Source organism: Schistocerca cancellata, chromosome 1 (genome assembly GCF_023864275.1).
Source record: "Schistocerca cancellata isolate TAMUIC-IGC-003103 chromosome 1, iqSchCanc2.1, whole genome shotgun sequence".
NCBI classification, from domain to species: domain Eukaryota; kingdom Metazoa; phylum Arthropoda; class Insecta; order Orthoptera; family Acrididae; genus Schistocerca; species Schistocerca cancellata.
Genome location: NC_064626.1, coordinates 688,218,233 through 688,234,922, shown reverse-complemented (window position 1 = coordinate 688,234,922; position 16,690 = coordinate 688,218,233). Strand labels below are relative to the sequence as shown.

At 38.8% G+C, this 16,690-nt stretch overlaps 1 protein-coding gene across 1 annotated transcript in view; it reads left to right on the top strand.

The window, feature by feature from the left end:
- Positions 1 to 2,614: 2,614 nt before the first annotated feature.
- LOC126094825 (uncharacterized) overlaps positions 2,615 to 16,690 on the top strand; it is a 111,754-nt gene continuing 97,678 nt past the window's right edge. The window contains exon 1 of the mRNA XM_049909450.1: positions 2,615 to 2,881. Coding sequence (XP_049765407.1) covers positions 2,615 to 2,881 — 267 coding nt within the window. The remainder of the gene's footprint in view (positions 2,882 to 16,690) is intronic.

Below are 16,690 nucleotides of genomic sequence, written 5' to 3'. Positions count from 1 at the left end.
ACTGCACTATCTCAGAAGCTACTCGATAATATTTGGCTATGAGTAGTATCTAAAATCTACATCTCAACATTATTTCGGTAGGTACTTTGGAGACACGGACTTCAGAGAGGGAGTGGAGACATTTCGAAGTGAACAGTATATGCAGAGTGGTTTCGTGATGAGGATTCAGAGTTTCATGGAAGGTGAAGAATTTAAAATGCATGAAATTTAGATGGGGAACTGTATTCTCGAGATTACTGACCGCATAAGGACAACTTATGAGTCGTTGTTGGAGTGATAAAATAAACCTATCTTTTATGTACATAACTGCTAATATTGTAGTCAAGGTGCTTCAGTAGACTTCAGACTTCGCAGACATTTTAGCCCAAACGTGCTACTGCGTTCTACTGTCGAAGCACAGTACTCAGCGTATGTACTTTTCTCAGATGAAGCGTGTTTGATGAGAATGAGTTTGCTCAGTACTCTGAATAATCAGTTACACTTCGTTGACGACACCACGTGGTACTGTTGTGGAAAGCCGTCCAGGCAGACATGCAATGAACTTCTGTACAGACATATAGAACGACTACCTAAGCTCGTCTCCACGTTATCCCTGAAAGAAAGAGTACTTGTATTTAAATTGCAGAAATTTCATTTCACGATCGAAGTGAAACCCCTTAGCGTTTAAACATGAAGTGTTTTGATGAAAGGCGTGAATTATATTTGGGCCTAATGACAGAGATTAAAAATGCGTTCCCACAGTGTTGCAGATGTAGTACAGAAAGAAATGAAATAAACACTCCTGCCTATGGTGATATTACCGCAGGAAGCAAATCTTAGTCAGATAAACATGTATTTCCTTAACTGCAGCTCACCTCTCTTATTTGTTGACTCTGGTCAGAGTCTCTTAGCAAAACAAAATTTTATTATCAACGATTTATAAGGGCTATTGCTCGGTTTATTATGAGGAACAGTTTCTTGAACTCAGACATGTGGTGTTTTCCTTACAATAATAAACCAAATATCAAACAGACACATGAAAAGTTAATAATGATTTAAAGGTTGGAAATCGCTCGCCGAAAATATGACGCTATGAAGCGAATATACATTATTGGCCATTAAAATTGCTACGCCACGAAGACGACGTGCTACAGACGCGAAATTTAACCGACAGGAAGAAGATGCTGTGATATGCAAATGATTAGCTTTCCAGAGCATTCACAGAAGGTTGGCGCCGGTGGCGACACCTACAACGTGCTGACATGAGGAAAGTTTCCAACCGATTTCTCATAAACAAAAAGCAGTTGATCGGCGTTGCTTGCTGAAAAGTTGTGATGCCTCGGGTAAGGAGAAGAAATGCGTACCATCACGTTTTCGACTTTGGTAAAGGTCGGATTGTAGCCTATCGCGATTGCGGTTTATCGTATCGGGACATTGCTGGTCGCGTTGGTCGAGATCTAATGGCTGTTAGCAGAATATGGAATCGGTGGGTTCAGGAGAGTAATACGGAATGCCGTGCTGGATCCCAACGGCCTCGTATCAATCACTAGCAGTCGAAATGACAGGCATCTTATCCGCATGGCTATAACGGATCGTGCAGCCACCTCTCGGTCCCTGAGTCAACAGATGGGGACGTTTGCAAGACAACAACCATCTGCACCAACAGTTCGACGACGTTTGCAGCAGCATGGAATATCAGCTCGGAGACCATGGCTGCGGTTACCCTTGGCGCTGCATCACAGACAGGAGCGCCTGCGATGGTGTACTCGACGACGTCCCTGGGTGCAGGAATGGCAAAACGTCATTTTTTCGGATGAATCCAGGTTCTGTATACGGCATCATTATGGTCGCATCAGTGTTTGGCCACATCGCGGTGAACGCACATTGAAAGCGTGTATTCGTCATCTCCATAGTGGCGTATCACTCGGCGTGATGGTATGGTGTGCCATTGGTTACACGTCTTGGTCGCCTCTTGTTCGCATTGACGGCACTTTGAACAGTGTACGTTACATTTCAGATGTGTTACGACCCGTGGCTCTATCCTTCATTCGATCACTGCGAAACCCTACATTTCAGCAGGATAATGCACGAACGGATGTTTCAGGTTATGTGCGGGCCTTTCTGGATATAGAAAATGTTCGACTGCTGCTCTGTCCAGCACATTTTCCAGATCTCTCACCACTTGAAAACGTCTGGTCAATGATGGCCGAGCAACTGGCTCCTCGTCACAATACGCCAGACGCTACTCTAGATGAACTGTGGTATCGTGTTGAAGCTGCATGGGCAGCTGTACCTGTACACGCCATCCAAGCTCTGGTTGACTCAATGCCCAGGCGTATCAAGGCCGTTATTACGGCCAGAGGTGGTTGTTCTGGGTACTGATTTCTCAGGATCTATGCACCCAAATTGCGTGAAAATGTAATCACATGTCAGTTATAGTATAATATATTTATCCAATGAATACCCGTTTATCATCTGCATTTCTCCTTGGTGTAGCAATTTTAACGGCCAGTAGTGTACCATACACGGAACGGTAAACAGGAGGTGCCCCGCCGAAACTGGAGCAGGCGCGCCTATGAATGGCGCTGAGCGCGTGGGGTGGGGGCGCGGCGTGGTCGGGGGGAGGAGAGGGGGCATGGCCGGTGGCGGGGGTGGGGGGCGCCGCGTGGGCGAGACCGTGAATGGCGAGCCGCGTGGGCGGCGGAGGCGGCGGCGACGCAGCCGGGCCGCGCCGGCCTCAGTGCCCCTCCTGCCCCTGCCGCCCGCGACACGCACGCACCGCCGCAGCCGCACGCGACGCCACGGCACGCAGCACGCAGCACGCAGCACGCGCCGGTCTGCTGCAGGCACGCGGGCGCCGGCCGCGCCGCGCCGCGACCCGCCGGAGTGTGCCGCAGTGCACGTCGCGGTCTCGTCTCTCTCTCCTCAGTTCTTCGCCTCTCGTACGCATTTCCCTCCCTCCTCCTCCTCTTTCCCCATTTTTTTATTTACAGCGGCTCCCATAGCGACGCACGCTGTGGATGACGCAAGTGGTCGGTGAGCTTCCCTTCCCTACTACGGCCGATCGATCTGGCCGCGGGCTCCGTCTTATGAATGGGCCCGGCGGCAGCGTGCCGCTCCGTCCGTGACGCACCGGCTCCGACTGTGTCCGCGCCTCGCCGCATGTCGCCTCTGCCCGCCGTTCGTGCATTCCGACGATTCGTCTGTCCGCTGCAACTCACAAACACTCGCCTCGTCGTCTCAAACTGCGCGTGCTGCTCTTTGTTCTAGTGTCGGACGATGACGTAGAGTGGTGTGGGAGTACACTGTGTCTATGAGTGAACAAGTCTTAAAGGCTCCTGTACTGGAACTGAAGTGTGATGACGTAATTGGGCATGGGACCTAAAAGCTCCACAACGTCTAAGTAACGTTTCTCTGATTTTTTATTGGATAATACTCGAGGTAAGGGATCTCCGCTTTTATTTTATGCCATTTCACTACATTTTATTTCTTCTCAATCACCATCTTCTTCTTGACGTTTCACTTATTTAAACTCCTTTTCCTTGTACTTACTGTCCAATTTTTGCTCTGGTGCTTTTCGATATGTTAATTGTTTTACGATTATCTCTTCCAGTAACGAAATAAACCATTCGACAGTAAACTAAGAAAAATTTAATTAGTCACTGGACAGAAACTATTTGAAACCCTCATTCTCTGTAAACAAATCTGTTCCTTTGCTAGAAATAGTTCTCGGCGCTTCGCTTAATGCGTTTGTTTCCATATTTTTTTCTACTCCATTGCATAGAAAATTTCCTCCATATTCTTTATGACATCATGAGCCTCTGAAACAATATTTCCAGGCTGTTAGAGATGGTTCATTCAGACAGTTCGTCAAAAATGTGTTATATACTTACTCTGGAAGCAAAAAACTCATTTTCATTTGAAATTAGATTGCTAATACATTACGTCTTATTCCATTCAACCTAATCCTCACTCACATGTGGTAACACGTGGTTCCCTGCCACTCTGGGATCGATACATTCCTCCAGGTACTAGTCCACTGTTGGATGCAGTGTTGGAATTGAATGCTATTAGTGTAGACAAAGACGTTCGGCATCGACTGTTTGAATTTAGTATCTGTATGACAAACTTATTTCTAATTTTTCGAAAATAAAATTTCAAGTTTTTGTGAAACAACCTATGTCTGAATTAATTTCTTTAATGTGAATCACAGAAAAATAGATGTTTGAAAATGGAGTAAATGTAGTAATCAGGCTTACTCCCTCTTAAGAACACTGTGTATATGAGACTTTGTAAAGAAAACAAGGAAATCAAGACTTCTAATGAATATTCATCGACTAAAAATAGGTGGTTACTTTTCATTTGAATGGGTCCACAACAAACATCAAAACTTATACTATTCATTTTTTGAATATGTGATGCCAAGTAAAGGGTTTAGTGAAGACACTTATCTTCATTCAGAGTAAGCATAGATTTTAAGCCAGCACAGTTTATTCCAGTTTCGAGATAACAATGGTACAGGGATTACTTTGGTTGTTGTTCTTTAATTGCACCTATCAGCTCAAAAAGGAAATAAATTACTTTGCCAGATTTTTCAAGATCGGACAAAGGCACTAAGATTAAAGTTATATTGGATAAAGCATATTTTATACATCCATAAATGTATCGTTATGTCCTTGACATTTGTGGCTTACTGGTACACATATTGCGTACATTGGTCTGAGTGGCCATCTATTGCAGCAACTTTATTGGTATTGTTTTAGTTTTTTACTCTCTGAAGTGTAGCGGAATTTGGGGTAGGATTAAGACATAATAAAATATTAATGCATTCCTTACATATACGCCTTTCTCCGGCTTGCCACAAAAACTATGTTGTGGATAACCATTGTATGCTTAAAATCCGTTCTGTCAATTAATCTTTCGTTGTCTTATATTTTAAACAATTTTGAGTCTCACAGATTGCTGTTTTAGCTAATGGGAGTTACAGCGAGTATCTGTTATCATTTAATAAGTACGAGCACGTGTCTTTTCATCAGCGTGTGTGTGTGTGTGTGTGTGTGTGTGTGTGTGTGTCTGTGTATGTGTGCATGTGTTTTTGTGCGTACGATTACACCACTGCTGACAAGAATGTAGAATCGGCACTATGTTGAGAAGATTGCTTACCCAGAGCCCCTGTTGAAGAAACGAATCTGAGAAGATGGACTGCTGTGTATGAACAGATTTTAGACCCTTATGGTGACGGTTTCTTTCTTACACACCACACGGTTTCTCATTCATTAATACACCAAAACGTCCTAAATCCGAGAAGTATATGGTCTTTGTAAAAGTCAATGAAAAATATTTCGTTCTGGTTACACAGGGTGCCAGTTCTTACCCTTACTGCAATTTTTGTTGCTCTTGTCTCACTGGATGTAATGATATGTAGAATTAATTCTCGTTCACGAAACATAGACCTTAATATTTTAATTAAGTGTTCTGGCAGTGAGAACCGATAGAAAAGGCTAGCCATATCAGAAATAGCTGATCTGTTGATTGAATTTGATTTGTTTTGTGTTCATATGTTAAAATATTGCCAAGGAAATATTTGCGTATTCTGCATTTATTTTCCTGTTACTTTCCTATGTATGTCGTTAAGTACATTGCACTGCCTGACATAGTTTGCATTTAACAATTCAGTTATATTTAGACCAGAATATTCCTGAGTATCTTTGAAAGCAGCTCCTACAAGTGAACTTGTTACTGTGTCTAGACGTTGTTTAGTCACAATGAAGCAAGGTTTTTAATGAATAATTGGCAAGCACTTATAGTGTAATTTATGCTAATCAGTTTTAAATAAGCTTTGATCTCTGAAACTGAATTACTTGCTATCACAAGCTCATGACCCAAATATACAATAAAAGCGAGATTTTAAAATATTTCAGTTTTTTCATACGTAATGTATCTATAATTGTGGAAGAGCCTGTAAAATCGTATTTTAAATATCGCTACTTTTACACATCTTACGGAGGTGGCACCAGTGATTACGAATAGGGTTTCTTAGCAATGTGGAAATCTGGGATTAGTTACAATGTACTGATGCATAAATTGAGATGTGTCCAACACTTCATGTTTAAAGTGATTAGCTAATGATATTCGAGTTTAATAACACATATGAATGTATATCGGCACCAATAATAAACAAAAGTAATGTGTTTTTATTATAAAAACACGTAATACTTTTATAATAGCACGTATCGATACAAATGTGGTCTCTAGAAGAGAAAACAGCATGAGTGACACTGCACATAGTGAACACAAAACAAATCAAAATCAGTCAACAGAAACAACTGTTTCTGATATGGCACTTCTTTTCTAAAAGTTCTCATTGTCTTAACGCTTAATTAACTAGAATATGAACTTCTGTGTTTCGGGGACGAGAATAAATTCAATAAATCGATACAGTGAGACAAGAGCAACAAAAATTATAGTATCGGTAGCTACGAACCGTTTAGAATAGGAGAGAAAATTAGATTGTGATCCCTCCAAGTTCATCTGAAATACATAATTTAGATAACATTCACGGATAAGACTATGAAATGAGGAGTCGATAACTTTTTTCTAGTAATGCTCACTTCAAAAATTTCTTTTATTTGTCTCAGTCTCGTTATACCTACAAAAATCTCCAAATTTCTGCTCCGAATGTGAAAATATTGTGTTGGCGCCGAGCTACCTAAAGAGAAACGATCATACTAAAAAAAGAGGTATGAGATTTACTAAAGAAACTGCCTACCTTACACTTGCCCGTTCTCTTTTGGAGTATTGTTGTGCGGTGTAGGATCCTTACAGACAGAATTAACGGACTACACTCTGAAAGTTTAAAGAAGGGCAGCACGTTTTGTATTAACATGAAATAGGGGAGCGTCAAGGACATGATAGAAGATTTGGGGTGGACATCTTTAAAACAAAGGCCTTTCTAGTTGCGGAGGGATCTTCTCACGAAATTTCAATCACCAGCTTTCTCCTCAGAACGCGAAAATATTTTGTTGCGCCCGAATTACATAGGTAGAAACTATCAACATAATAAAATAAGAGCTCGCAGGGAAACATATAGGTGTTCGTTTCTTCCACGAGCGTTGGAGAGTGGAATAGTAGAGAATTACAGTGAAGCTGGGCGGCGAAACCCTCTGCCAGGCACTTAAGTGTGATTTTCAGAGTACTCATGTAGATGTATACATGGTAGATATATAAAATGGCGTTATACACACTCATAACAAAAGTTTATGGCTGTTGGTTATAAAAGCTGAGAGCCAAGTAAAGTTTACGTAAAAATTATTTCGTTGGATAGAATCAGCGAGTAAAATTATAACACATTCAAACTTACCACCAAGCATCTCTAGCGTCTTACACCAGAAACGCTGTTTTCCCTCTCTCAGTGTGACGTATTTAAAAAAAGTTTATTTTGAGATGCCAGAAAGACCCCGACTGGGACATAATTTTACTTGTCAAGTTGTCTGTCAGCAATCTAACTTGACTCATTTCTCGTCACAATTTTAAAAGTTTCATTTTAAGGATTGTTAATATATTTCATTGGTATCATTCTATGACGGCATAGGAAGGAATAAGGTAAGGGCAAACTTTGGCTGTACACAGACATAAGATCGATATTACTGGCCCGTTAAGATACCATGCAATCACGTACAATACGTACACATCACATTTAAGCTCAATAAAGCTACGTCAATAAGAGAAGTAAAATTGTTTTTGAACGCAAGTTTATGCAACGCAGTGGGTTTCTACGTAAAAAAAGAACTACCAATATTGTGGACTGAAATACATGTTATATGTTACAGAAATTTTTATTTTTAAATTTGGTGAGCATTTAGTGAGTGGAAGGAGATTAGATTAAGGTTCTCTGGATCGTATTTCTCAAGAGGTCTATGGGAAATACGCGTAAAACCATATACAGGGCCTCCAACCTCATGCAGTTGACAACTCGTAAGTAATTTACAGTTTTGATATGAAATTTTCTACCACAGAAAATATTCCATTCAAGACCACAAAAAATAGCTGTACATACCGTAACACCATTACCATAGATCAAAAATGTAACAGGAGGATAGACTGTTCAGGCTGAATGATATGTTGTGGCATGTTACAATTTTCTTCCTGTCGTAATATTTGTTTCCTTTTTTACATGGATGTGCTCGCTCTTCAGGCTATGGTGTGGTCTTGTTTGGCTTAGCATCTAACTTACTGAAGGACCCCCAACGTAAATCTCACGCTCATTATCTTGAAAACGCCATCCAAGGCATCAAATGGCAGTAATACATGTAACAGTCGTACGACAAATAGCAGAAGACATGTCACACAACTGGCTTCCTGAAATTAAAAGTACATCGTTGCTCTTTAATTGCCAGTGCCAGTTTAAATGTACAATGTATTTGTCGATGGCTCTTGTACCTTTAAAATTTCACCCAATCCACCAATTAGCATAGTGTGGACATGGTTGCTCTAACCGCAAATCAATAGCAGTTCTTGATTTTGTTCAATGCCACTCACAAGCGCACTTCTAGAGCGGCGGTTTGTCATCCATATTTATTTAAATTCCAGTGTTCGAACCAGTCTGTTACTCGCTTAACGCAGCTTCAACAGCAACAATACAGCTTGGCAATGTCTGATTGTTGGCACCGCAGCGGTAACATTCGTAGTTACTTAGTTTCATAATAAATTACCAAATGTCAGTGCGGAGTGGTTGTACATGTCAAACTACATACGTCGAAATATTTATTCATGATGGACAACACCACTCATCTCTCACACAGTGAGATTAAAGGTAAGTGAATTGTAATAATGTTTAAGCTGGTATTGCTATTGGCTTTGTTTTCGTTCTGACTTCTGAGTCACAAGTATTCTGGTCAGTCATTCTTGCGTATGTGTGTTCTATCAATTTGTGAATACAGAACGGATTACCTCAATCTCACAATGCAATCATAGCTGAAACTGTAGACACCGACTGTAACGTGAGAATAAGACTGCAGGTGCAACTAACTAAAACGTTCTTGTCATAATTAGTAATTAAACTAGATTAATAACTAGCGTTCCCATTTCATGGAAATAATACACCCTAACCTGGCGGCTTATTACATGAACATACATTTCAGCTCAAACATTGATAGTATGAACTAACATATGAGTACTTTTTCCCAATCCAGCATGTCAAAAAGTGTAACAAGTTTCAGCAGTTACGTTATCTCGTCACAAATCTCGAATCAACTGAAAGACCAATACCACAAATATGAAATGCAATCACCTGCTACCACAGATATGTTAAACTACGTAAAGACAGCTTTCAGAATTCTGCTATTTTTTTTAAACATAAATTTGTCACATGTCAGTTTTTGGAGTGTATTACCTTTTTGATTAATTCTTATGGGCTGGAACAAAATAAGAAAGAACTTAGGCATACATGAAAAAATACTAATAGTTATTTAATAATAAAAACAATAGAAACTGACTTCTGATCACCTACTGCAAACTATGCTTCATCAGTAGTGGAATACCTACAGTTATAACACACATAAACTCGCATAGACATGTAATATTCTGTGGTAGTCACTATTCTGTAATTCATGGAAAATGTTAATCAATACAGTGACTGAAAAATATACTTCTTTCAGGTCCACTAATATGCACATATCTACATACATCATAAGTTCAGTCACTGGATATACATATTAAGTCAGAAATACAATCTACTAATTGTATCTTCATAACAATCACTAGGAGGGATTACATTTAGAGTCTATATGATATCACACATTTGGCTTCAGAATTTGTGTTCTGTTTCCATAGCATTGTTACTATGCATATGTAATTAATTAATCATGACTATGCAAATGAATTAATCATTAAAATATTTTTTTACATCTTACTGTACATATAAAATATTTATTTTATCACATCCAGTATAGCACGGCAAACAGGAAACAAAATGAGGTATTCTCAATAAGACAAATGTGCTATTATACAATAATTCCCTTTTTTGTTTTTCTTCTTAATGAGAGAATATTTCAGGTTAGTTCTTATCAGAACTTTATCTATCACACAAAAGCAAAGTAGTAATGAGCCCATAAAAATAATTGATCATATCTATGCTAAGAAAAGTATTGCTGTAAGTCTTCAACCAGGTATGGAGTATGCGTTACGATAATAAGGTTTGAGGAGGTGTTCATATCAAAGAATTATCCCAGGTACTTTTCTGTACTTTCACAGAGGCGTTTTAGTTTACTGGGGTGTGGCATCTAAATTATCAGTTTCATTAACCTTGCTAATTACTTGTCAGCAATACATTTGTAGAACTCAATTCAGGCTATAGAGTGTGATGACTGTCATGGTTACCTGTATTAAAAAAGATTCTCACCATAATGGCATGGAAAAATTTGCCACAGCCAACATCCATTTCCGACACACCCACCATCACATCCTGACGATAAACCTTTATATAATACAGATCTAGCGTCCCCCTCAAGCAGAAAGTCAGTTCCTACAATACAGTGTACTATTAAATTATCAACGATTAGGAACATGTTCTGAATGAATATATTTGCTGGTCTTAAAGGCAAATGAACCTTATCATTTGTCGATCGACACCAACTGTTCCAAGGATTTTCCAATTGGTAAATGGCGATGTGGGTACTTTAACAGATCTAGATACTCTGTTATATAAACTGGTAGACAGTACACTCACTGAAGCATGGGTATCAGCAAACCCCCCCCCCCCTCACAATTACTTGTGTAGCTGACAGTGATAATTTCACAGGCTCACTAGTAAATACATACATGTAGATGTAATTGTAATTCTTGATATGATCTACATCTACATCTACATCACTACTGTGCAGTTCACACATAAGTGTGTGGCAGAGAGTTTTCAAACCACTCTCAGATTACTTCCCTACCATTCCACTCTCTAAATCTCTGATTTATTTTATTTCTCCCTATGTAGGTTGGCACCAGTAAAAATTGTCACATTCAGATGAAGAAGTTGATTATGAAATTTTCGTGAAAATCACTCGCCACAGTAAAAAAGGCCTTTGTTTTAATGATTGCCACCCCAACTCGCATATCTGTGACACTCTGTCCCTTTTTGACGATAACGTAAAATGAGCTGCTTTTCTCTGGAGTTTTTTGATATCCTTAGTCAGTCGCCATACTGCACAGTAATACTCTAACAGAGTACAGACAAGCATAGTGCAGGCAGTCACTTCAGTAGAGCTGCTAAATCTTCTAAGTGTTCTACCGGTAATTACGGAAAGTACAGACTCCTATGTATATTCACCATATGTATCACTCCCATCATTATAACAGAGCATATTCACATTATTGCCACTGCCCCACTCCTACCCACTACCAGCATTCCCTGGATTAATAAGGTAACTTGTGGTTTTTCTATTTGAAGGTGGTGGAAAAGTTACTCACTTCTTTCGTTACTCACTTCTTCCTCTTTTGCCTCCATAGTACAACTATTTCAATTCTGATTTTGTGGTCATTCCTACCTATGACCTTGAAATTCATTGGAATTTTGATAACCAGAATTGTTCTGAAAATCTTGCTGTAGTTGCTACTTTTTTTCCAAGGCAGCGCAATGTAGGTGGACTACAGTTGTATGGCTCACATTACAAATTTGCTTTCCTGTCTCCATTGAAACTGCTGTTGCCATTTGCAGTGCTGTCAGCTGACCTATTATTGTTACCATTTCAACCACTTTCCAAAGATGTTGGGTCATACTTATAATAACACACACTACTGGTTCCTGCTTTCCCCTTCTCTTGCATGATGCCAGTGGAATCCAGTACTGAGATAAATTTCTCTATGTCATTTTCCTGGATGCTGATTAACTTTTCCCTTAATTGAGTGGGAAACGTCATCTTTAAGATTTGTAAAACATCACTGTCTGAGATTGTATCATCTCAGTATCTAGTTTTATTTTTGAAGTATTCCACGAGATTGCTTTGCTTTAGACTGTACAGCTCTGAATAAAGGACTTCCTTTTGAAACCTTTTCTGTTTACCCATGGACCAAACTTTGCAAGGAAAGCATGTTCAAAATATTGATAAATATTGCAATATTCTGCTGCCTCTGTGGCCCAAAGCGCGATATCCCCTTGCCTATATCTACTAATTGTTTTGTCTCTCTATGAGTGCAGCGGTACACTGGAAACCCTCTCACAAACACAGCTGGGTGTGTGCTTCAGTTATCAGGTACAACTATTTGGAATTGCTGATATCCTTTTAGGTTTTTCTTTAACTGTGCTGATGTTTTCGCTAGTTTGGTCATCATGCATACGTTTGTTTGATGAAATCTGGCAACTGTTATGTTATTTTGTAACTCAGTGTAGGCTCACACATCACGTCATTATTCTGTGCGAGAGACTTCATAATCGCACATTTTTTCGCATGTTAGCATTTTTTAAACTCATTTTATGTCTTCTGAAACAGCATTTCCCCATTCGGCAAAATGTGGACATTCAGTTTCTCGTAAATCTTTAATTTCCACCTAGACGTGCCTCATACTGACCTCTTGCTCAGACTGAACTTCTATGAAGATGCTAGTCACTTCATTTTTGAATTTACTTTCAGTTTTTACTTTAAGTAAATCAGTTTGATCGTTAGTCTTTTCTTCCCATCATTAAATTTTGTATCAATTATTTCACTACTTTACTCGTCCTTCTCAATAGTTTGTTGGGTAAACTCACTGTCAGCCTGCTCCGTTACAATTCTTTCCTGCTCAACTGGTATGTCATTTACTAGATCAGATAATATTCAGTCAGTTTCTTATTCCTTTGTCGTTGCTTCTAATACACTGTGCACAGTTTCAGCCACACCTGTCCTTGCTTCTGACACCGTAATATACATGGGTGATATTTTGCCTGCATGGGTGGGGGCTGGACTCCTTGCTCAGTTCAAAAGATTTATTTTCTTAAACATTTCTGCCATTTGATAGACTCGGTTGGTTCTTTAAACCGACGATTCTTCTGCTTCGGTATCATACTTAACATTACTGAATTCGTTTGCATCCAACTTGTGAAAAATAGCAATTTTATACCTTAGTAATTAATAAAAAATAAGGTTTCAATCTGGCTTTTTTTCTGGGAAATAATTAATTATTCTGTCACAGTTGTTCTACGTGTAATTTTCAGAATTATACACGTAATGATGTCTAATAACGAAACAACAAATCAGCGTTTTCCATGTTAAATCCTTCTAAAGGCAAAGTCAGCCATCTTCTCGTGATGAAAATGCTACGAGTAATAACTACATGTACGCTATTAATTCTACTAACTTAATTTTGAATAATGAGAGCACCAGAGGAAACTTGGGTACAAGCACAACACGGAGTATAAACAAAGATTTTTTCTCATATTTCGTTTCTCACACCACCAATGGCGATATCGCGTTAGACATTTTCTTCTGGATCTTTTTCCCGGTTATTAACTTATAAATATTTACATCTTCCAGCAAAGTAGAAGTTTTGGCCATGGAACCGAAAGTAAAAGTTGTTAGTAGCTACAAAGATGTCATAAATTTTTAATATTAACATTAAGTTACTTGGTGTAATACATCAGCACTTACAAAATATAACAGGATGTAATCACGAGTCCCGAAAACTTCAGGAGCCAGTTCTATCCTTTTCTATCAGTTCTCAGCAGGTAACAACCTGTCTAAGGACATTAATTACGGCATTAGGGGTGACCAGAATGAATTAAAAGGAGCTACTACAAACACAAATGAGTGCATCAGAGAGGGAAAGACAGGTTGGCTGAGTTTCTTGTAGATAGTATACAGGAGCCACCATCGCACATAGTAAGGTCCCTGTGGCTACTGGTGTCAGAGTGGCACCTTTTTTTAGTTTGGAATCAGGATTCAGACACACTTTCTTGAAAGCAGTCAAAATAACAGAAGTGCCCCACATAATGCTTAATTATGCACAGAAAAGAGAGCTTAGCTCATTTCATCATAATATTAAAGGACTGAGTAGTAAGGTAAAAGAGCTTCTTATCTGTTTGAAAAATTTAGAGAGCTCTGAAATGAAAGACATCCAGTACCTGTCTACACAACATAACCTCAGGGTTAGATAAGTTACATGTAAAAGAATATAGTACTGCAGCTTATTCACGCAGAAATAACGTAGGAGACGTAGGACTTGTTACATACACTATGACAGAACACAAGTTAAAAACACTGAGACAAGTAGATTTTGTAGAGATCAGGACACAAAAGAGTGTGCTTGTGAATTAATACTCAAAAATAGTTCACGTTTAACTGTAACTGTATGTAGAACCTCACTGGGAAATTCTCGGCTATTTATGAGGAACCTGGATTCCTTAATGTCCTATTATACAGCAGCAAGCAGTTAATAGTCTGCGTTTGTGCCTGTGAATTAATGATGAAAAATAGTTCACTTTTAATTGTAGCTGCATACAGAACCTCAGTGGTAAATTTTGAACTGTTTATGAGGAATCCGAATTTCTTACTGAGCTGTCTATCAGATGGCAGAAAGGAATTAATAGTCTGTGGTGACTTCAGCGTAGATTTTCTAAGGGATTATTATAGGAAAATGCGCCGGCCGGAGTGGCCGTGCGGTTCTAGGCGCTATAGTCTGGAACCGCGAGACCACTACGGTCGCAGGTTCGAATCCTGCCTCGGGCATGGATGTGTGTGATGTCCTTAGGATAGTTAGGTTTAAGTAGTTCTAAGTTCTAGGGGACTGATGACCTCAGAAGTTGAGCCCCATAGTGCTCAGAGGCATTTGAAGCATTTGATAGGAAAAATGATCTGGGAACCTTATTTGGATCCCACAGTCCGATCGCAGTAACTAACGTTCCATCAGTATGGATAAGGACTGTAGGAAGTATAATTGATGTTTTTTTATGATCCTCAAAGCAATAAGTTGTCAATAACCACCACATGTTTTACTGCTGACATCTTTTCCCAACATTTTTGAGAAGATGCCATATTGTATAATAGTCTCTCACCTTAGCAACAGTAGTATCCTTAGCAAGTCACGTTCTGGGTTTTGGAAGGGTTGCTCTACTGAGAATGACATTTACACGTTCAGTCACCAGATTTTACATGCGTTAAATAATAATATAGCGCCGGTTGGTATTTTCTGCGGCCTCTCTAAGTTATTAGACTGGATGAGTCACAGTATTCTCCTAGGTAATTTGACATATATGGGACTGATGGTGTAGACAACCAAAGGATAATATCATGTCCAACCAGAAGAATGCAGAAAGTTGAACTTAATAATTCAAGCAATACAGCCCAGGCACATATTTCTGACTGGGGAGAGATCACCAATGATAAGGGTTAACACATGAGGAACTAATAAACTGAGTGCCATCTTCAAAATTCTTAGGGGTTTGATGAGAATTTAAGAAAACTCATTTTGGAATTCCTAAAACAACTTAGCTCAGCCACATCTGCGCTTAGAATCGCTGCTAATCTTAGGGAGAGACAAATCAGTAAGCTGACATATTTCACGTAAACATGCTGTAACAATAATATATGGTGCTCACCCATGATCATCTTGTAGACATCTATTTAAGGAGTTGACCATTCTGATTATTGCTTCACAGTATATTTATTCCCTTATAAAGTTTGTAATGAATAATCCACTACAGTTCAAAAAGAACAAAGGGGTATGTAATGTCAATGCCAAAAGGAAAAATGACATTAATTACTCCCTAACAATGCTGCATAATGCTGCAACAAAAAATTTTGATCACTTACCCAGTGAAATTAAATGTCTGACAGACAGCAAAGTAAAATTTTATAAAGCTGAAACAGTTTCTTCTTGACATCTCCTATCCAATAGAAAAATTTACATTATTGTAATGCGTAAAAGGCGGTGGATAGGTATTACTAACTCACATCTGCAATATTTTTTTCTGAAAAAGAAAAGCTCTTGGAAACACCCAAATGTAATCGTATTTACAAATTAATTTGCGATCTATGGAACATACATATAACTAACTAAGTTGCCTGAATAAATATTTGACTAAAAGACGAAGTTCTGTGTTTGGTGAACATGAACAAATCAAATAAATCACTGTATTCACTGAGACAAGAGCAACAAAAATTATAATAATGGTAGTTACGAACAGTTTATAGGATAATAACAAATTAGCGAGTGCTCCCTCCTTGTTCATCTACAACACTTAAATTAATTAACTCTGATGGGCAAGACTAGGAAACGATAAGTCGATAATTTTTTTCTATTAATGCATATATTAAAAATTAGGTTTCATTAGTCTCAGTCTTGTTACACCTACAGAAATAATGGTGTCAAATTCGCTCATAACAATAGTTTTGGTCTATTGGTCCTGACAGATGAAGGCCAATGAAGTTAAGTCAAAATTTTTTCATCAGATCAAAGTCAGCGAGTAAAATTATAACACATTCAAATTAACAATACAGTGTCTCTGGCGTCTTAGACATACTCCACAACACCAGAGACGTTACTTATTCTCTCTCATAACATAGTATTTAAAAGGAAATATAACGAGACTCGGCATGTTGCATGTTAATGTATTGGCAGGACTCAGTTCGATACTTGCAATCAAACTAAAATTGTGAGCCATAATTAATGTTCTTTCTTAAGTTGTCAACAGAATGGATAATGCAACTCCGTAAAATACATGTCGAATATGTTGGGAAGACGTGCTAGAATT